The sequence below is a fragment of the Cervus canadensis genome, chromosome 32 (assembly GCF_019320065.1).
Source record: "Cervus canadensis isolate Bull #8, Minnesota chromosome 32, ASM1932006v1, whole genome shotgun sequence".
In the NCBI taxonomy this organism is placed as follows: Eukaryota; Metazoa; Chordata; class Mammalia; order Artiodactyla; family Cervidae; genus Cervus; species Cervus canadensis.
In genome coordinates this window covers 39,719,086-39,738,036 of record NC_057417.1, presented here as the reverse complement: position 1 = coordinate 39,738,036, position 18,951 = coordinate 39,719,086, and the positions used below count along the sequence as shown (strand labels likewise).

At 62.0% G+C, this 18,951-nt stretch overlaps 4 protein-coding genes across 27 annotated transcripts; 1 reads left to right on the top strand and 3 right to left on the bottom strand.

Moving 5' to 3' along the window:
• Window positions 1–10: 10 nt before the first annotated feature.
• HAGHL (hydroxyacylglutathione hydrolase like) lies at window positions 11–3,107 on the bottom strand. Of its 8 annotated transcripts, none has more exons than XM_043455567.1 (9): window positions 2,924–3,107; window positions 2,299–2,482; window positions 1,909–1,973; window positions 1,704–1,821; window positions 1,525–1,633; window positions 1,344–1,447; window positions 1,045–1,146; window positions 668–744; window positions 11–327 (listed from the first exon to the last, which is right to left on the bottom strand). In XM_043455567.1, the coding sequence occupies exons 2-9, from the start codon at window positions 2,401–2,403 to the stop codon at window positions 225–227; spliced, it is 783 nt and encodes a 260-aa protein (XP_043311502.1). In that variant the 5' UTR covers window positions 2,404–2,482; window positions 2,924–3,107; the 3' UTR covers window positions 11–224. The 8 variants fall into 8 exon arrangements, with proteins under 8 accessions (XP_043311502.1, XP_043311501.1, XP_043311499.1 ...); XM_043455566.1 differs by having other exon boundaries at window positions 668–747; window positions 2,924–3,104; XM_043455564.1 differs by having other exon boundaries at window positions 11–393; window positions 1,045–1,143; window positions 2,924–3,102.
• Window positions 3,108–3,296: 189 nt separating this feature from the next.
• On the top strand, window positions 3,297–7,305 carry CCDC78 (coiled-coil domain containing 78). 16 transcript variants are annotated; one of them, XM_043455559.1, is made up of 14 exons: window positions 3,399–3,736; window positions 3,938–4,057; window positions 4,142–4,228; window positions 4,407–4,559; window positions 4,664–4,747; window positions 4,845–4,912; window positions 5,031–5,109; window positions 5,195–5,320; window positions 5,549–5,736; window positions 5,836–6,007; window positions 6,129–6,172; window positions 6,757–6,823; window positions 6,901–6,997; window positions 7,090–7,259. In XM_043455559.1, exons 1-14 carry the CDS (start codon window positions 3,689–3,691, stop codon window positions 7,107–7,109), a joined length of 1,353 nt encoding a protein of 450 aa, XP_043311494.1. In that variant the 5' UTR covers window positions 3,399–3,688; the 3' UTR covers window positions 7,110–7,259. The 16 variants fall into 16 exon arrangements, with proteins under 16 accessions (XP_043311480.1, XP_043311484.1, XP_043311494.1 ...); XM_043455543.1 differs by lacking the exon at window positions 6,129–6,172 and having other exon boundaries at window positions 3,496–3,736; window positions 6,659–6,823; window positions 6,897–6,997; window positions 7,090–7,305; XM_043455557.1 differs by lacking the exons at window positions 5,836–6,007; window positions 6,129–6,172 and having other exon boundaries at window positions 3,496–3,736; window positions 6,897–6,997; window positions 7,090–7,305.
• Window positions 7,306–7,497: 192 nt separating this feature from the next.
• ANTKMT (adenine nucleotide translocase lysine methyltransferase) lies at window positions 7,498–9,004 on the bottom strand. 2 transcript variants are annotated; one of them, XM_043455570.1, is made up of 5 exons: window positions 8,672–9,004; window positions 8,355–8,459; window positions 8,124–8,264; window positions 7,881–7,931; window positions 7,498–7,753 (listed from the first exon to the last, which is right to left on the bottom strand). In XM_043455570.1, exons 1-5 carry the CDS (start codon window positions 8,831–8,833, stop codon window positions 7,532–7,534), a joined length of 681 nt encoding a protein of 226 aa, XP_043311505.1. In that variant the 5' UTR covers window positions 8,834–9,004; the 3' UTR covers window positions 7,498–7,531. The 2 variants fall into 2 exon arrangements, with proteins under 2 accessions (XP_043311505.1, XP_043311506.1); XM_043455571.1 differs by lacking the exon at window positions 7,881–7,931.
• Window positions 9,005–12,066: 3,062 nt separating this feature from the next.
• On the bottom strand, window positions 12,067–14,596 carry METRN (meteorin, glial cell differentiation regulator). The gene is made up of 4 exons (XM_043455560.1): window positions 14,055–14,596; window positions 13,375–13,775; window positions 12,578–12,637; window positions 12,067–12,490 (listed from the first exon to the last, which is right to left on the bottom strand). Exons 1-4 carry the CDS (start codon window positions 14,150–14,152, stop codon window positions 12,174–12,176), a joined length of 876 nt encoding a protein of 291 aa, XP_043311495.1. The 5' UTR covers window positions 14,153–14,596; the 3' UTR covers window positions 12,067–12,173.
• Window positions 14,597–18,951: the final 4,355 nt, after the last annotated feature.

Sequence of the window (18,951 nt, the reverse complement as noted above, 5' to 3'; positions counted from 1 at the left end):
TCAAGAAAAAGGCCTTTCAAAGCTTTATTTGAAGTTCAGGAGCCCTGTGCACCCCACTGCAGTTTGTGCAAACACCCCTGTCTCACTATGGCCCAGAGTGGTGTGGGGTGTCCAGCCCCAGAAGTGCCAGAGGGCCCACCCTCTGGGACCGGGCAGGACTGAGGACGGCCGGGCCCTCCTGTGGGTCGAGGGAGGAGGGCTGTGTGGCCTGGCCCACGTGGAGCTCACTTCTGCCGGGGTGTGCTCAGGAGCCCCCACTGCAGCGCGAGGAGGGCCCGGGGCTGTGGCTGCAGCGGCTCAGCCGCCCTCTCAAAGCTCGCTCGCTCCCTGCAGAGCACATCCAGGACGTCGGCTGGTGCCACCTTCCCCGTGAACTCGCGCACAGGCTCCTCTCTGCGGGCAGAGGGGGCGCTGTGGGGCTCAAGGGGACCCACGGGGCAAACCAGACGTGGTGGTGGAGACAGCCCAGTGGCCGGCCCCCTGCCACCTGATGTCCAGATAAGTGCAGGGAAGACCCAGAGCACAAGTCGGCCCCGTGCCAGCCTGCTGGGCGGTGAGGCCCCTGGGGAGGACACAGGTCCCCAAGACACGCGGGCTCAGGCCCTGCCCTGTGCCCCCCAGCCCCCTCACCCACACGGGAGGGCCCAGCACACTGGCTGGTACTCACCCCACCCTCAGGAAGGGGTTGTAAAGGAGTTCCTCGCCCAGGGTTGCGGGCACCGTGGGCACATCGTCCTCATCCCTCTGCTGGAACGAGCACAGGCCCCGATCACCACCTTGTCTGGCAGCCCCAGGCAGGTTGGCCCTGTCACCCGCAGCCTGGGGGCTTGAGCCTAGGCCCTGAAGGTGGGCACTCGAGGGCCAGACTGCAGGTGACCCAGAGCCTAGGGTGGGTGAACGCCCCAGCCAAGCCAGGCCTGGTCACGCAGGCCAGAAGTCATGGCTGACACCCCACCCACAAACACACACACACACTCAGTGCTGTCCTGGGCCCAGCCGCCCCACCATCCAACCTTGCCACTGAGAGTGGAGGAGCGGCCACACCTTGGCCCATGACAGCTTGGCCTTCACGTGGTCGTTGTAAGGCTCCACTTTCTGTGCAAACTCGAGGTTGCCCAGTGTGTGCTCGTGACCACAGAACACCTTCTGGAGAGACGAGGTGCTTAGGTGCACAGCACTGCTACGGGCAGAGATGTTCCCCACCCCCTCACCGGTCCACTTCTTGCCACGGCTGGCAAGAAGGCAATCATCCTGAACCCTGGCATAGACAGGTTCAGGGCGTGCTGCTTATATGGGAAGCCGGGCCCCCACACCCATGAGAGGGCAAGGGGCAGGCTGCTCACTGTCTCAGGGGGCAGGGTGCCCAGGGTCTCCACCAAGCTCTGGTACATCTGCTGAGCTGTGCCCTCCAGGCGTGAGCCGCAACCGGCCATGGACAGTGCATCCCCTGGGGAGTTGGGTGGGTCAGAGAGAGTGGAATGGGGCACGGGGAGGTGGGGCAGGTGGGTACAGGGCAGCCAGTACCCGAGAACACTGCAGGAGGGTCCGGACACTCCTCTTCCCACAGGAAGTAGCTCATGTGGCCCAAGGTGTGGCCGGGCGTCAGGAGGCAGCGCACGTGGATGGCCCCAAACTGCGGCAGAGGGGCAGGTGAGGTGGTTGGGCCCAGGCTCTCTCCCCGCCCCTCCCGGGCGCGTGCTCACCCGCAGCTCCTCGCCGTGTGCCAGCCTGCGCGTCAGTGCACAGATGCGCTCATCCGCACCCAACACCACCAGACCAGGCAGCAGCCTCACCAATTCCGCGTTGCCGCGAGCGTGGTCCCTGAGGATGGGTGAGAGTGGAATCACGTGGGTTGGGGCTGGGTTGGAGTGAACCCACCTGCCTCAGCCCTGCCCCTATGGCACTCACCAGTGGTGATGGGTTGTCAGCACGGTGGTCAGTGATACCCCCTCCCGGCCCACGATCTCCAGCAGCTGAAAGGGATGGGAGTTAGGGACATGCAGAGGGCCCAGGTGGCTGCCTGCATTGCGGCCCCAGGCACGGGATGGTGCTAGGGGCAGGGGAGACCTCGCAATTAGTGAGCACCCACTGCATACAAAGCAGGCACCAGGTGAAAAAGTTCAGAGACGGCTCTAACCGCAGAGGAGACCCAAACCAAGAAACCCTAAACTCCTAATAACCAGAGACCAGAAAACATGGGGAGGGTCTGCCCCCAGCAGTGTTGTCCAGAGCCTCTCCCTGCGGCCCAAGGTGCCTGGGCACACAGCGGTGCTCCCGCTGCCTCAAACCCGCCCTCACCCGTTTGGGCACGGCCACGTCCACGGCCACAGCTTCCCGCGTGCGCTCCTCGATGACCAGGTACATGTAGTTGTCCTCAAGCACAGGGATGACTTTGACCTTCATGGCCGCAGAGCTCGGCCGCACCGTGCCTCCTGAGCCCCTTCCTCAGCGTGGGGCTGCCCTCTCCAGACCCTAGGCAGAACTGTTCGCAGGAGGGGTCAGTTCCACACACGCGCGCTGGGGGCCAGAAAGGAGCCCCGCTGGCTGCTCCCGGACTGTCCCGAGGTCGGTCTGGAAGGCCAAGCTCCAGGCTCCAGATGACCTGCAGCTGCGAGGACCAGTCCCTCGCCGAGACGCCTCCCGCGGCAGGCTCCGCCCCCACGCCAGAGGCCCCGCCCATATAGCCTCGCCCCCTTCCGGTCCCGCCCCGAGCCGGACCGCTGCCCGAGTAGGCCCCGCCTGCTTCCCAGGCCCCGCCCCCAGCGCCCTCCTGGCGCAGCGCGACCCCGGGCCCGCCCCTCTTCGGACCCCGCCCCTCTCCGGACCCTGCCCCTCTCCGGGCCCCGCCCTCAGAGCCGCTCCGCAGGCCCCCGCCCCAGATCCCCTCCCGACCCGGCCGCCCCCTTCCCGGAGGTCCGCTCACCCCCGCGGGCTGCGCCAGCCGGTCGCGCGGACTCCCTGAAGGACAGCCGGACAAAGGCGGGCCTCGGGCGCCAGTCCCGGGGACTGGACGGAGCGCGCCACTTACGCCGCCGCCGCCAACGGCCCGGGCCTGAGGCGCCCGCCCGCGGGGCCGGCCTGGAGCCTGCGCGCCGCGGGACCCGAGCCCGGCGCAGGGAGCACACGTGCGCGGACGGAGCGCGCGCGCTCGCCCGGCCAGTCGCGCCCGGAGCTCTGGCGCCTCCTCCGCGAAGCCCTCCTGGCACTGCGCTGAGCCAGTCTTCCCGAGTCCCCCGGCCCCGGGTTGGGACGTCTTCGATCGGACTGGGAATGTAGGGAGGCTCCCGTTTGTTCGCCTGCTCGTCCCGGCGCTCAGCCAGGGGGCCTAATGAGTGTGGAACCCACATGATAAAGCAAAGCGCGCTGCCTGAGGATAACAGTAAAAGAGGCGGCTGCTTGGCTCCCTGTGTGCTGTCCCACACCTCCCCAGCCGGGCCTTCTGCGCACTCGTGGTTCCATCCTCACCCCTGAGACATGCTGGGGTGACCGTCCGAGTTTCCCAGATGATGAAAAGGAAGCCGGAAAGGTGTCACCAACCACTGAACAGTCCTGCTTGCCCTTGTGGGCGGGGCACCGGGAGTCTCCTGGGAACGACAGAGGCCTTGGCAACACAAGTCACAGTGCTGCAGCAACAGGCCAGTAGTCGAGGCGACATTGGGCTTGGGGCAACCTGCAGTCCCTTCTGTGTATGGAGCATGTGGCAGCCCCAGGGCCCCCTCCTCGGGCCACTGAGAATGTGAGTCTTCCCAGGACGCTGCTGCTTCTGGGGTGTCCCCTGCTCCCTCACAGGCCAGGAGGGGTGTAGGTACTCAGGACCTGGGCCTGATCCTGGCCGCGGGAGAGTCTGCCCCAGCTCTGCCAGGCTGGGTGTGCGAGGGTGGAGACCACAGCCCAGGCCTGAGACACACCTTGGGGTTGAGTGGTGGTGCCTCCCTAGGTTCTGCCACGGGCCGAGGCCTGGCTGCCAGGAGTCCCTGGGGGTGCCCCAGCCTGGGCCACCAACCTTGGGACAGAGCTTCCCTCAGACCTAGAGCTGAGTGAGGAGCAGCAGCTGCAGGTGGGTGTGGGGCTTCTGGGTGCCGGCAGTAGGGAGGGCATCCCCAGGGCCTCACAGACTCCACCTCACCCTGACCAACCCCAGGTCTGCAAGGAGCTGGTCGACCTGCAGATCAAAAACCAGCGCCTGCAGGAGCAGCACGATGCTGAAATCTTTGAGCTGAAGAGTGAGGTGGGCACTGATGTGTGCCCAGGTGTGGCAGCCCAAGGGCATGGGGGGGGGGTGCAGGTGTGCCCTGAGTGACTGTGCACACTCTTACAGTGTCTGTACACACTCACATACCCCAACTGTCCTGTGTGTGCCATGTCCCTGTGGATGCCCAGATGGATGAAGATTTGGTCTCCCGCAGGTCCTGTGGCTGGAGAGCCGTGTGCTGGAGCTGGAGCTGCAGGGAGCGCGGGCAGCCCCAGCAGAGGCTGATCCAGGGCGCCGCCCAGCCCTGGCACAGGAGCTCGGGCACAAGGCTGGGGGGCAGGGACAGTCCTACAGTCGCAGACTCCAGGTCACCGGGAGTGCACGGCGGGAGGTGGGGGCAGGGGGCTGCCTGGGTGGAAGCTAAACGGGTCCAGCGAGGAACAGTGAGGCCTAGACAACTCTTCTGTGCAGGCACAGTCCACAGACTTCCTGACCCCCAAGAACAAGCAGCAGGAGCTGGGGGACGGCACAGGTGTTCAGCCACCCAGCCCGAAGGTCTGTCAGGGTTTCTCCCAGCCTGGGCTGGAGGTAGGGCGGAAGAGGGGACCCGGGGCTTGGGCTTTCATCCAGCCAGCCGTCCTGTGCCCCACAGCTGCCAGCAGAGGCAAAGCGGGCGCAGGAGCATCACGGGGCTCGGCAGAAGGCCCTGGAGACGCGCGTGTGAGTGACCACCTCCCTCATCTGGGACTGGAGAGCCCAGTGAGCAAGGGGGCTGTTCTCAAGGGGAAGAGGGGCTCACCCTTCCTGGGCCCAGCTGAGCCTCACACCCTGTCCACAGGGCAGCCCTGGGCCGGCAGCTGCAGGGAGCCTGGGAGGAGGCCAGGACAGCTGGGCAGCGACTGGCTGCACAAGCTGTGGTGAGGCCCAGCCCTATCTGCTTTGCAATCTGGCTCCGCAAAGTCCAGCTTTGGGACACACACTCAGGGCCTCCTCCACCCCCAGGTGTTGTCTGCCTGTCGGGGCCAGCTCCACCAGGCTGAGGCAGAGAACGCCCAGCTGCAGCTGCAACTCAAGAAGCTGAATGAGGCGTATGCCATTCGACTGCAGCACTGCGCCCGAACTGTGGCTGTGAGCATTGAGAGGCGGCCCTGTACTGGGTGGGAGGCCTCTGGGTCCCGGGGAGCCTGAGCCTGGCCTGACCACGATCAACCACCTCCGAGAGACTCTTGACCTTGTTGAAGACTTCAGGCCTGCCCAGCACACTATCCTCGGACCAGCTCTAGGGAGGGAATTAAGAGGGAGAGGTTGGATCCGACCAAGCGCCGCCCTTCCCGGTCCTGGCCCTGCCTCCTCCAGGGATACGCAGATGGCGCAGGCCCGAAGCCCACAGCCGCAGCCCTTCGGACATTCCTGGAGACCACTCTGGAGGACATTAGGGCAGCTCATCACAGCCGTGAGCAACAGCTGGCCCGGGCCGCCCGCTCCTACCGCAAGTGCCTGGCAGATCTGAGCCGGAGGCATGAGGAGCTGCTGATCGCTCACAGGTGGGCCCCTCCCTGAGACGGGCACCTGGGGCGGACAGCCCCTCCCTGAGATGGGCACCCCAGGGCGGATGGCCCTGTGAGACCCGGTGCGTGGCTTAGTGTGCAGCAGATGCTGGTGGACCCTGTCGGGGCCCCTGGGACCCCCAGGGCTGCCTTTGGTGCGGCCCCCTCAGATGTGGCGCTGCTGCCCCTGCACACAGTCACCGAATTCAGCCACTGGATGGAGGACCAGGCCAGGCTGGAGAAGCAGCTCCAGAAGCTCAAGGCCCAGGTGACCCCTCCCTGCTGCCCCCTAACTCACCCCAGGACCCCTCCCAAGCTCAGCCAAGCCCAAACCCCCAGGCCTTGGAGCAGCCTGCCCTGTTTAGCAACCCCTGCTCTTGTTCCCACAGAAGGGATCTGGTGAAGTCTCCCAGGGGGGCACATTAGAGCCGCAGTGAGTACCTAGTGTGGGTGCTGGGGGCACCCATTTATCCTGGAAGCTAGCTACAGGGGCGGTGTTCTGGTTGCTAGAGCAAACAAAGTGATCTAGCTGTGACTTCCAGTCTCGGCCTTCTCAGGAGACACTATCTCAGAAAACCAAGGGCCTGGAGTGAGGAGGGGTCCTGACAGGAGAGGGGCTAACCTTGAATGGGAGGGTCAGGGAGACGCCTCATCTCGGCTGAGACTCAGGAGCCCCAGCTGTAGACCACTGGGGGCATGGACAGTAGAGGGCCCGATCCAGGACAAGGCAAGAGCAGCTGCCCGGTTACTTTCACGGCCTTTGTGCCTTCATGTTCCCAACATGAAGCCTCCTTACTGACACTGCAGTCCCAGTCCAAGCTGGCCTGGTGGCTCAGCTTTCCGAGTGGCCAGTGCCCCCCCACCCCCATGCAGAGATGGCGCCAAGACTCAGGCAGGGCCATCCCAAACTTGCTCGCAGGAGGAACAAGGACCGCAGGGCCCTGACTTGAGCAGGGTTGTTGATCAGCACTTGGGCCGATGCCAGCTCTCACGCCCACCTCTCTGCCTCCCCTCAAGGGGCCTGGAAGCTTCGTCCTGGGCCCAGATCCGCCAGAATCTACAGGAGTTCACCCGTGGCACCCAGGTAGTGAGCAGAACCTGGCCCTAGGCCCCTCCTCACCCCGCGCCTGGCTCATGGCTTGTGTCCCCCACGCCAGGCAGAGCTGGAGCGGGAGCGGGCACAGCTGCTGGTCCGAGCCACGATGGCAGAGGAGCAGCTTTCTGAGCTACAGGAGTATGTGGACCAGCACCTGGGAAGGTGGGCCTGGGATCCGGGGACCTCAGTCCCAGGCACTGGCAGCAGGGCTTGTCCACAACCAGGCAGGTGACTAACCTGGTTTCTCTGAGCAGGTACAAGCAGGAGATCCTGAGGCTGAGGAAGCTGGTGGGTACAGGGGAGCCCTGGAAAGTGGGGGCCATACCTTCAGACAAGCCCCAGCACCCAAGGACCTGCAGCCACTAACTGGTCAACAGGCAAACCTGGAGCTGAACTCTTCATAGTCAGCCAGCATGGAGCTCTCCCCACAGCACCCCCTGGAAGATGACTTCACCCAGCCCTCCAGCCAACAAGAAACAGGGTGGGGTCTTCCCTTGTGGTCCAGTGGCTAAGTCTCCACACTCTCAATGCAGGGCACCCTGGTTCAATGCCTGGTCAAGGAACTAGATCCCACATGCCACAATTAAGAGCTCTCAAAAGGTCCCACGTGCTGGAATTAAGACACGGCATAACCAAATAAATAAATATTTAAAAAAAAAGAATCAGGGTGGAGCAGAGAGTCTTTATTGCGTGCAGTCAGCCAGTCTGAGAATTGGGGGTTCCAAGCACGGAGGCAGAACCGGGCCCTGGCACAGCCTGCCCAGCTGGCCCACCTCTGTGGATGTCATAGGCCCAGACTCGGTCCAGGCCCTCACCTACCACAGCCACAGGCTGCCAGGTGGGGAGGGGGAAGCGCCCAGACACCACGCGGGCTCCTGCAGGCAACTCTGCCTGCAGCTTGTCCTCCAGCAATGGGAGCTGTGGGAGACAGGGGAGGGTGGCATGGGCAGGTGGGACATGGCTCCCCCTAGCAGCTCCTCCAGGTCCAGTGCCTACACTAGGGATGGCCTGGGCGTCCCATGGAGTCAGCAAACCCCAGACCTACCACACTAGGAGCCAGGAACACAGACACATTGTGGCAGTCCCTCAGGCTCACCTGCAGGAAGAGGAAGTCACCCCAGCTGGGAAAGAAGTTTGGTGGGCATGGAGTCACCACAGCTTCCAAGGCCCAGCCCCAGCCCGCCAGGTGACAGAGGCACTCGGCGCTGTCAGCAGAGCGACCAAGCCAGAACTGGAAGCGTGGAGATCAGGCGTGGGGTCCGAGGGGGTCCAGGGGTCCCTGGGTTACCTTCCAGAGGTCCTCACGGTGGAAGCGGACACTGCCAACACAGCCTGCCCTCCAGGCACGCAGCCGCGCCAGTCCCACCAGCCAGGGGTTCAGCTCGTAGCCCACAGCGGGGCGGAGGCCGCACCTGTGGGCAGCCAGCACCTGTGGGCCCAGAGAGTCAGGACCAAGAGACGCGGAGGCGCGCTCATAGAAAAGGTTATAGCAAAGATATCCCCAACACACAGTCCTTACAATCCTGCCGTCCCCAGAGCCCAGGTCCACAGTCTTCCCAGGACGGCCTCGCAGCAACGACAACACGTGCTCCACCTGCCTGGCACTCGCGCCGACATAGGGCACCTGGACGCGGAAGGCGGGGCTGTGAGGATGGGGCCCGCCTCCAGGGCCTCCTCTCTGGGCGAGGGCTGTCGGCTCCCACTTGAAGCGAGCCCCACCCCACAGCCCCGCCAGGTCCGGCGCAGCAGCACTCTCGGCCTCACACCTGCGCTCAGCGCCCCGCCCCAGCCCGGCCCACCCGGCCGGCGCCGGCCCGCCGCACCCCGGCCCCGCACCTGCAGGCGCAGCGGCACGCGGCGGAAGCCGGGCTGCAGCAGCAGCGCCCACACGCCGTAGACGGCCAGGCCCGAGCCCGCCGCCACCTGCAGCAGCTCCAACGGGCTCGGCTGCCGCTCGCGCAGCTCCGTCAGCGCTTCGGCCGGGTCGTCCTGCTCCATAGCTGCGGGGCACTGGCTTAGGGGCGTCCCGTCGCAGGGACCCTCCCCGGCTCAGGCCCGAGACCCTCACGCCCCAGCCCCGGGCTGCAGACCGACCCTCCCCGCCGCCCTAGGCCTGCACCGCGCAGCTCCCTCCAGCTCCGCGCCCGCCCGACCCGGGGCGCCGACGCCGGAAGGGGCGGGGCGGTGACCTCGCCCAGACGCCGGAAGCAGCCGGTCCATGCGTCCCGCTTCCCCCGGGTCCCGGGCCCGTCCAGCGGGTTCCGGGGCGATCCTGGGGTGTTCTGGCCGCACAGCACGCGGCGCACAGCGCGCGTCCCTCAGCCGCGGACTGTTGCTGCAGACCCCGGGACCGCGAGTCCCAAAGCGGGGGCCGCCTGCGGGAGGCGGTGCCGGGCCCCGCGGACTGGCGGCGGAGGCCCGTGCGGCTTGGCAGGAGCCCAGCCTGGCGGTCCGCCCGCGGGGAAGGGCTCGCACGGTTGAGGCGGCGGCCCGCACACCCCGATCGCCCGCCGAGCCCAGGAGCAGTCTCGGGGTCCCGGGCTCTCCCACGGCTGAAGGCAACGAGCCCGAGTGCGCGGGAAACGCCGGGCTCTGCAGGGGCGGGGGCGGGGGGGTTGGGGCTCCGCTGAGGGACCGGTGGGGGGTTGACAAGGAGAAATTCAGCAGAACCGAGAAGACAGATGTTGGCTGTCTCAGCGCGACGGGAGGGTAGCCGAATACGAGGGGCTGGACCCTCTGGCAACTGGCCCAGCCATGGGGGTGGAAGAGCCCCAGGAACAGGGAAGACCACCTCCCTTCTCCAGAAAGCATCACACACACAAAGAAAGATCGAGCTCCCAGAAGTGCCCTGGCAGAACCTGGGAACGGGAGAGGGAACTGGCAGGGGAGCCAGGACCCTCTCCTGACCCCACCCTGAGGCCAGAAGGCCTTGAGTGGTAGAAACTTGTCTGCACACAGGCTCCTTCTCCATCCACGGCCCGTCAGGAGGCCCAGCGGGGACAGACGTTGCTTCAGGCAACGTGGACCTGCCGGATACCACTGTCCGCACCCCCACCCCCCCCGCAAGTGCAGATTGCTTCACACTGGGTGCCCTGCTCCCGAGACCTGAGTACTGGAGAGGAGGAGGGCTTCTCCCACCCCCAACCCAGAATCTCCTGCCTCCTTCCTGGCTCCCACTGCCCCTCCCCAGAAAGGGAGGACGTGCACTGGGCTTACACAGCATCCCATTCTTGCCTGTTTAGGTGCCTGGCACGGCACCTGACACCTAAAAGAAACAATAAAAGCCGGTCAAGTGAATGACCGCCTACCCAGACTCCCCCGTGGGCACACTGACAAATCCTTCACTTTAACATCTGCATCTGCCCCTCACTTTTGGGCACCAGGCACCGGTGCACACCTCTGTGAGTACACGCACCCAGCGGTGCCCCAAAGGCATCTGCTCCCATAGCCCCTGCCCATGTGCTCACCCACACCGTTTCCCTTTGGCCACTTCCTGGAGAGCAGGCATGAAGCTCCTGGCCCAAGCCTTCCTGGCTCCTCCCAGAGCACCTTGGGGCTCCTTTCGTCCTGTTGACCACACCCACTCCTGCTCTTTCTGCTCCTCCTGAGCTGGTTGCAAAGCCAACACTTTCTCTGGAGGAGGATGTATGCACCAGAGGTGCTTCATCGGAGGCACTTCCTGGGGCAGGTGGGTAGAGGCCAGTGTCCAGCCGAGGGCCCACCCCAAGGCAGCTGCCCTACAGTTTTGTGACAGATGGTCCCAGAGGCAATCCACAGTGACCACTGGGTGTGGCCGTAGGCCTCTCTCCAAAGAAGAGGAGAGCTGGCCAGAGCATCATGCCAAGAGCCAAGGGTAAGGCACCCCTCAGGTCCAGAGGGGAAGCCCTCCTCGGCCAGGGCCTCTGCAGACAGAGAGGAGGAGGGGGCAGGAGAGCACACCCGCCTCCTTCTCCTCTGGTCTTTACTGAGATATTCCCTGTTGGAGGGGAGGGAAACAGGTATACAAGGGTCTGGTCGAGGAGAGAGGTCCATGGGAGATCCAAATGTGGGGTCATCAGCATGTTGGTGGTATTTAAAGGCAGAAGGCTGGCCTCACTCTGAATGTACTCGGGATGTACTCGAAGAGGAGATCTGGGGCCTGAGCCCCGAGCAATCTGGGGTTGCCAGTCTGAGTCTGGGGGAGCAAGAGGCTCCGCAAGGAGCCTTAAGAACAGCAGAGGTGGCAGGAACCCAGGGGCGCTTGCCCTCCAGGGTGACTGTACTCCCCCTCACAATTCTCAGCAGTCCCCTCAGCTAGCGGCCCATCCAAGTGAAGAAGTAGGTCCCCCTGACACTGTAGCCTTAGACAGTCTGCCCCACGGAAACTCCAGAGCGGCCACTGAAGTGACTTGCTGTCCACACAGGGTGTGGCCACACGAGGCTGAGTCCGGCAGCAGGCACCCCGAGGAACCTTGCTCCCCTCCCAGCCTCAGTTCCTGCTGGCAGGATGGCAGGGTCGCTTCTCCAGTGAGGACTGCCAGGAAAGTTGTTTCTGGGGCTCAGCCCAGGAATCCCCCCAGACACGAGCTATGGGACCGGGTCAGCAGAGCCAGCTCGTTCCAGCTTCCAAAGTCCCCCATGCACAGCCCCCCACTCCCCTCTCTTCTCCGCACCCCCCGCCCAGCACTGGGGCCTTTCAGCATCAGGGCCTTCAGTGTGGTCCAGGGCAATGACAATTAGGCCACTGAGGAGAGGTGGGGGAAATGGCCTTTAAGAGACCCCATTGTGTGCCCCCACCCACCAGAAATGGGCAACAAATAGGACGCCTGCAGGAGAGACCCCAAAGCTATGGCGGGGCACATCAGAGGGGCCTGGGGACAGAGGCCCATTCTTCCTCATGGGCGGGGGGCGGGGGCCAGGGTGACCACTGGGCTTGCGGCACACCACTTGGGGAAGTCAGCAGGTTGCCAAACCACAGCCCCTTCCCTCAGGGTGGAAAGTGGGGCCGCCTGCCTGCCCACCTGAGACCTTGGGGGTTATGGCCCCTTTTCACTCCCACTCTGAGTGATAGAAGCACCTGGCATTGGGACAGCAGACCGAGGGTCACGTGAGAGGGGGTCCCTGAGTGCCCCCCCAGCAGCAGCCCCCTCCCCCAGGCATGGGCTGCGTGGCGCGCAGCCCCCGAGGCTGTGGGAGGAGAGAACGGAGTGAGGCGGCCTGGGCTGGGGACCATATGCACACTGGCTCATCCATTCAGCACTCTTATTGGTCATCACTGTTACCTCAAAAGCAGGTGATGCTGTGATGCCGTCCGCAGGCCACCCCCCCACCCTCCCCAGCACCCTGCTCCCCAGGCCTGTCAGTCCAGCACCACCTCACAGGGGTGCAGGTGGTCAGCGTGGGCAGCTGCGTAGGCACGGCTGAATTCCTGGAGGCGGGGAGCGCAACCCAGCCAGGCCTCACCAAAGCGGCTCCAGCCCATGAAGAGAAAGGTGCCAGGGCCGGGGTGCACGCCGCAGTGCAGTGGGGTGCGAATGGAGGCCTGCCCCTGGCCCCCAGGGCCTCCCACCCGGAAAACCGGCAGCGTCTGGCGGAGGACGCGGGCAGCTGCCACGGTGATGACAGACTCCTGTAGCTCTGTGTCATGGGCGACCCCAAGGATGGTTCCGTAGATCACTGTGGGGACACGTGTTGGCCAGTGGCCTCAGGGGAAGACAGGCCCCCGGCTCCTCCCCACCACCCACCCCACAGTGGGGCACTCACCAAAGTCACTGGTGCACACGGCCAGGAGGAACTCGGCATCACTGCAGGGTCTGCAGGCAGCTGACATGCAGGGCAGGTCAGGAGTGGAGCCCTGAGCCCTCCCCCAGCTGGACACAGGAGGGCGAGGGCAAGCTCCCAGACCCCCCTCAGCGCCTGACGGCACCAGGGGTCTCAGGGAACTTCTGTGCTCACTCTGAAGACACCCTGCACTTGTAACACTAAAGGCTCGTGAGTGTGTGATGCACAGACATCGGCCGGCACGCAGGCACAGGGCCCACGGGCCTGGAGCTGCAGGGCCGGGTGCCCGACCATCTCCCACGCAGCACCAGCAAGCAGTAACTCCCTGTCTCCCAGAGCTGCTTCCTGGGGCCCAAAGACACCAGTCCAGCCCGCGGGGCAGGAGGTTATGATGCGTTCCGGGGTCAGGGGACAGCAGAGACCGCCCCCACTCCCGTGGGGTCAGGCTCCGACCTCCAGGAGAGCAAAGAGCTGGGTCTGGTGCCCTGCGGGGAGGCGGGGCTGCGTCTCCATGGTGACGGGCTCACAGTGGACTTCTGTTGTACTGGGCTGGGGGAGGGGAGGGAGGTCACCGCCGGGCCAGGGAGCCCTGGACAGCTTTGGCCGTCATCCCTTCCCCCAGCCCTTCAAGACCAGGGGCCCGGGTGCCCTGGCTGGCCTCACCTTCCAGGATTCTGCCCCCCGCCCCTCCGCACCTGCCCTGCCTGTGACAGGCCACTCAGTTTCTCCCCCGGTGCAGTGCGGAGGACAGTCAGGTCTTCACCCAGACCCGCACTCACCATCCGCTCCAAGGCTGCGGGCCTGCGGGGGCAGCTCAGGACGCCCATCCTCCCGCAGCTCGAAGCTGAAGGAGGCCACGCGGCGGCTGAGGTCGGGATGCGGGGTGGCCTGCAGGAAAAGGGCCCGGCGCTCGCGGGGACCCCAGTGCGCGCATCGGGCCCCGGCCGGGCCCGGGCCCTCGGCCAGCAGCAACTCTAGCGCGCCACCCGCCCGCTCCGCGAAGACTTGGACGCCTGCGAAGGGCCGCGCCGGCCGCAGGCAGACGATGCCGGGCTGTGCGCCGGGCTCGGAGCCGCCCAGGGTGAGGCGCAGCGCCCCAGCCGGGTACAGCCACTCGATCTCGCCCTCCGCACAGGCCAGGGCGAGCTGTCCCACGCTGCCGGGCTCCTGGGTCAGGCCGCTGCGGACGGACAGGCGGCGCTGAGACGGGCGGCCGGCGTCCCCACCTGGCCAGCCCGTTCCCCCTGCACCCCATCCCCGCAAGCACCAAGAGCCGCGTCCACTTGGTGGAGAACGAAACTGAGGCCCGGGGCTCAGAGACTGGGAGGCAAAGGTGGCAAGGGTTCGGCGCCGGGACGGAGCGCCCGAAAGGGCGGGTGACACATCTCTCAGCCCCCGCCTAAGAGGCGCACACAGCTCCGAGGGGTTGGCCCGTGAAGGTTTCCTGTGGGGCTCGTACCTGCCCCTCCAGCTGCAGCGGTCCTCCGAGTAGCCGGCACGAGCGGCCGCGGCCAAGAAGCAGAAGCAAAGCGCGCAGAGCAGCGCAGGGAGCGGCATGGCGCGGCGGACGCGCGGGGGCGCGGCGGGAGCAGCCGGGGCTTTGGCCCCGGCTCCGCGCAGCCCCGTCCGCCCGCGCGGCGGGCCACGCACCGGGCGGGAGCCTGGGAGCGGCGCAGGCGGTGGGCGGGCCGGACGGCCAATCGCGCCGCGGGGCCTCGAACTTTCCACCAATCGCAGCGGCGCTCTCGGGGTGGGCGGGTCGCCGGGGGCCCGGGAGGGGCTCCACGGACCGGGAGTTCTGCGTCACCTCCTCAAGGTCCCCCCACTCACCGCTCGCCTCCAGCCTCGCCCTGCACGCCGTCCTGCCCGGGCCCCTGTCCTCCAGGCCCTCGGCGGCAGTGGTGCCCACTGGAACGTCTGGGTTAGGGGGGCTTCATCTGGAGGGCTCTCTCCAGGAGTGGCACCTGGGCCTGCCGCCCCCATCTCTCCCCAGCCTGGCTCTGGTGACTTCCCACATGCCAGGGGGGTAACCCCGGGATGCGGGCTCAGGCTCGGTGAAGAAGCAGGAGCAAGAACAGCCCTAGCCCCGGAGTCAGGCCCTGGTAGTTGGGGCCAAGCTGGAGCCAGGCCCACTCTCTTAGAGGAAACTCCCCCCGCCAGTGTCACTGTGGAGGCCAGGGCAGGAGGAGAGGTGGGTGGAGGTCAGGTGGGGATTGCAGAGGCAGCCAGGCAAAAGGGAGGACGGCAGACTACCTTGGCAAAGTGCCGGGGTCCAGCCTCGGCAGGATCCAGGGGATACCCTCAGGATGAACGGCGTGGGCGAGAGAGAGAGAGAGAGAAGACACGTAAGACCAGCCTTGATAGGGCCAAGTCTGCGAGGGAGAGACAGAGAGAGTGACCAGACGGGGGTGGGGGGGGTGGGGGGGGGTGGGGGGGTGGTGTGTGTGCAGAGTCTGGCAATGCTTTATTTTTTACCGTGGCTTTTATACCCTAAATTAGTACATTTCTAAGGGGAAGATAGTTTAACATTACATCAGCTTGTTCTTCACGAAACCAGGGTGTTTTCTGCATACTTCTTTGTTTATGAGGGTCTTGTACATTATCTTCTGGCCTTGGGGCCTATTAACATTTTATGCAAGTCAGGTGAATATAAACCTATTTTCTGTTTCTCTGGTGACCTTAACTGAAAGGTAGCAGTCTCATAGGGCAACAGTACAGAGTAGAAGTATAACCTTGTTAACACCAAAATTAATCCTTCTGCAGAAGTTGTCAGTTGGGTTTATCTAAGAAGTTTACCCCACACTGACTCTGCAACTTTGGTGAGGCAGCTTCTGCCTAGCACTCCTGGCTGACAATTAACAACCATTTCATTGTTACCACACTAGGGCTAAGTTTTTATTTCTCTAGATCTTTAACTATATTAACAATGGTTTCTATGACACAACCTTAGCACATTAAAACAAAAACACAGCAAGCAAAACACAGCAAGCGAACATCAACCCAATAACCACCTTTAGAATAATATTTTTTTATGTTTTCTTATAGGACTCCTTCACCGCTCAAAAATGCTCTATGTCTATTAGGGCTTTTATATAATCAGGTTCTTTATGCTATTTTATGATTAGGATATTATAAGCAATCATGCATATTAGTAGCAAGGGCATAAATGCATTTGGCTAACAAACTACCAGCAAAGGAGTTTAAATTAAAACACTCCTTTCACCCTGGATAATCTCATAAAATACCACTACCTGGGAAACTTATTGATTAAAGTTCTAAATTGATTCTTATTTGGAAAGAGATCGGGGAAGGCCTTCTGCCTGTGTCACAGAAATTAGGGAGTAGTCTATTGAAGCAAGCATCAAAAAGACAGATATCATCTTTAAGGTGAGCGCCGGGGGCAGCTTTTCGGAATCCCTGAAAACCTGATCCGCCTTGCCCGTCAGGTTTTCTCCCTCATGACCTTGTCATGGGTGGGGTCTCGTGTGCCGGCTCCTGGCAGCAAAGGCCTCACGGTGTGGACACAGCGGACAGGCCCCAAAGAGCCTGATGAAACACTGGGGTCAGATTACAGAGGCCTTAGGCCCAAACCCAGGACTGCAGCCTCAGTACTGGACCGCTTGGGGTCCCTGAGAACTTTGGCCGACATAGACCCTCTGCCGTCTCTGGGTGTGAGGTCCCCGCGCCCTGGTCTCCTGCTGCCCTGGGCCAGAAGTCCACCCTGACAGATGAGGCGGACAACGCCAACGGGAAGGCAGCATTGGAGCTGCTGCCAGGCCGAGCAGACCACCGCCTCCTCCCCGACCCCACAGCCCTTCCAGGCCAATGAAAAGCCAGAGACCCCCAGGCTCAAGTGCTCAGTTGCCCCTGGCCCTAGGCAAGGCAGGTGGGAAAGTGAAAGTGCTAGTCACTCAGTCGTGTCTGACTCTTTGTGACCCCTTGGACTGTAGCCCACCAGGCTCCTCTGTCCATGGGATTCTCCAGGCAAGAGTACTACAGTGGGTTGCCACACTCTCCTCCAGGGAAGCTTCTCAGCCCAGGGATGGAACTCAAGTCTCTTATGTCTCCTGAACTGGCAGGTGGTGGGTTCTTTACTACTAGTACCACCTGGGAAGCCTCTCAGTGAAGTAAGCCAGTCACAGGATATGAGTCTACTCACATGAAGTACCTAAAACAGTCAAATTTATAGTGAAAAAGTAGAATGGAGGTTGCTGGGGGCAAGGTGATGGGGGAATTGGTGTTTAATGGGGACAGAGTGTTCATCTGGGAGGAATGGAGTGTTCTGGGGGTGATGGTGGTGACAGTGGTTTGACACACATACTCGACACCCCAGTACACTTGGAAATGGTGAAGATGCTAAGTTTTGTATGTCATTACCCAACTACTAATTTAGAAAGGGGCGCACAGGGCAAAAAAGATTTTCATGACCCAGATAACCACGATGGTGTGATCACTCACCTAGAGCCAAACATCCTCGAATGTGAAATCAAGTGGGCATTAGGAAGCATCACTACGAACAAAGCTAGTGGAGATGATGGAATTCCAGTTGAGCTATTTCAAATCCTAGAAGCTGATGCTGTGAAAGTGCTGCACTCAATATGCCAGCAAATTTGGAAAACTCAGCAGTGGCCACAGCACTGGAAAAGATCAGCTCTCATTCCAGTCCCAAAGAAGGGCAATGCCAAAGAGTGTTCAAACTACTGCACAATTGCACTTATCTAACACTAGCAAGGTAATGCTCAAAATTCTCCAAGCCAGGCTTCAACAGTACGTAAACTGTGAACTTCCAGATGTTCAAGTTGGATTTAGAAAAGGCAGAGGAACTAGAGATCAAATTGCCAACATTCACTGACTATGTCAAAGCCTTTGACTTTGGATCACAACAAACTGTGGAAAATTCTTAAAGAGATGGGAAAACCAGACCATCTTACCTGCTTCTTACCTGAGAAATCTGTATGCAGATTTCTGTATGCATCTGTATGCACGTCAGAAACAACAGTTAGAACTGGACATGGAACAACAGACTGGTTCCAAATTGGGAAAGGAGCATGTCAAGGCTGTATATTGTCACCCAGCTTATTTAACTTATATGCAGAGTACATCATGTGAAATGCCAGGCTGGATGAAGCACAAGGTGGAATCAAGATTGCCGGGAGAAATATCAATAACCTCAGATATGCAGATGACACCACCCTTATGGCAGAAAGTGAAGAAGAAATAAAGGGTCTCCTGGTGAAAGTGAAAGAGGAGAGTGAAAAAGTTGGTTTAAAGCTCAGCATTCAAAAAACTAAGATCATGGCATCCGGCCCCATCACTTCATGGCAAATAGATGGGGAAACTATGGAAACAGTGACAGACTTTATTTTCCTGGGCTCCAAAATCACTGTAGATGGTGACTGCAGCCATGAAATTAAAAGACGCTTGCTCCTTGGAAAAAAGGCTCCTTGGAGTTAAAAAGTGGAGACATTACTTTGCCATCAAAGGTCTGTCTAGTCAAGGCTATGGTTTTTCCAGTAGTCATGCATGGAGGTAAGAGTTGGACTATAAAGAAAGCTGAGCACTGCAGAATTTATGCTTTTGAACTGTGGTGTTGGAGAAGACTCTTGAGAGTCCCTTGGACAGCAAGGAGATCCAACCAGTCCATCCTAAAGGAGATCAGTCTTGAATATTCATTGGAAGGGCTGATGCTTAAGCTGAAACTCCAATACTTTGGCCACCTGATGCAAAGAACTGACTCACTGGAAAAGACCCTGATGCTGGGAAAGATTGAAGGTAGGAGGAGAAGGGAATGACAGAGCATGAGATGGTTGGATGGCATCACCAACTCAATGGACATGAGTTTGAGTAAACTCTGGGAGTTGGAGATGGACAGGGAAGCCTGGCATGCTGCAGTTCATGGGGTCACAAAGAGTCAGACACGACTGAGCAACTGAACTGAACTAAACACAGGGCATGGCAGTGAGCACATAGAAGGCAAAGGAGTCTCCAGTGGGAGGAAGGGAACGGGAATCCCAGTCAGTTGCCTTTGCTGAGACCTAGGTCCAGTTCTGGAGGGACCCCCAGGGCCCTGGACCGCCCTTGCCCCAGGCTGGTGAGGCTGACAGCGGGCTTCAGGCACCCTCCAGTGTCGGTGTGGGGAGTTGCTTCAGATCCTCCTCCCTCCGGCCGGGGGCCCTGGCTCCCCACCCTCCCCGTCCACCCCCTCCCACCCCCTGAGAATGGGACAGTGTCCCTGGGTTCCTGGGAGGGGTTCCTATAAAGTGACCTGGTCTGGCAACGGCACAAACCTGGCCCTGAGGTGGCCCCCCGATAGCAAGCTTCCCCTTGCTCCTGCCCAGCTGCTTCTCCAAGGGTTG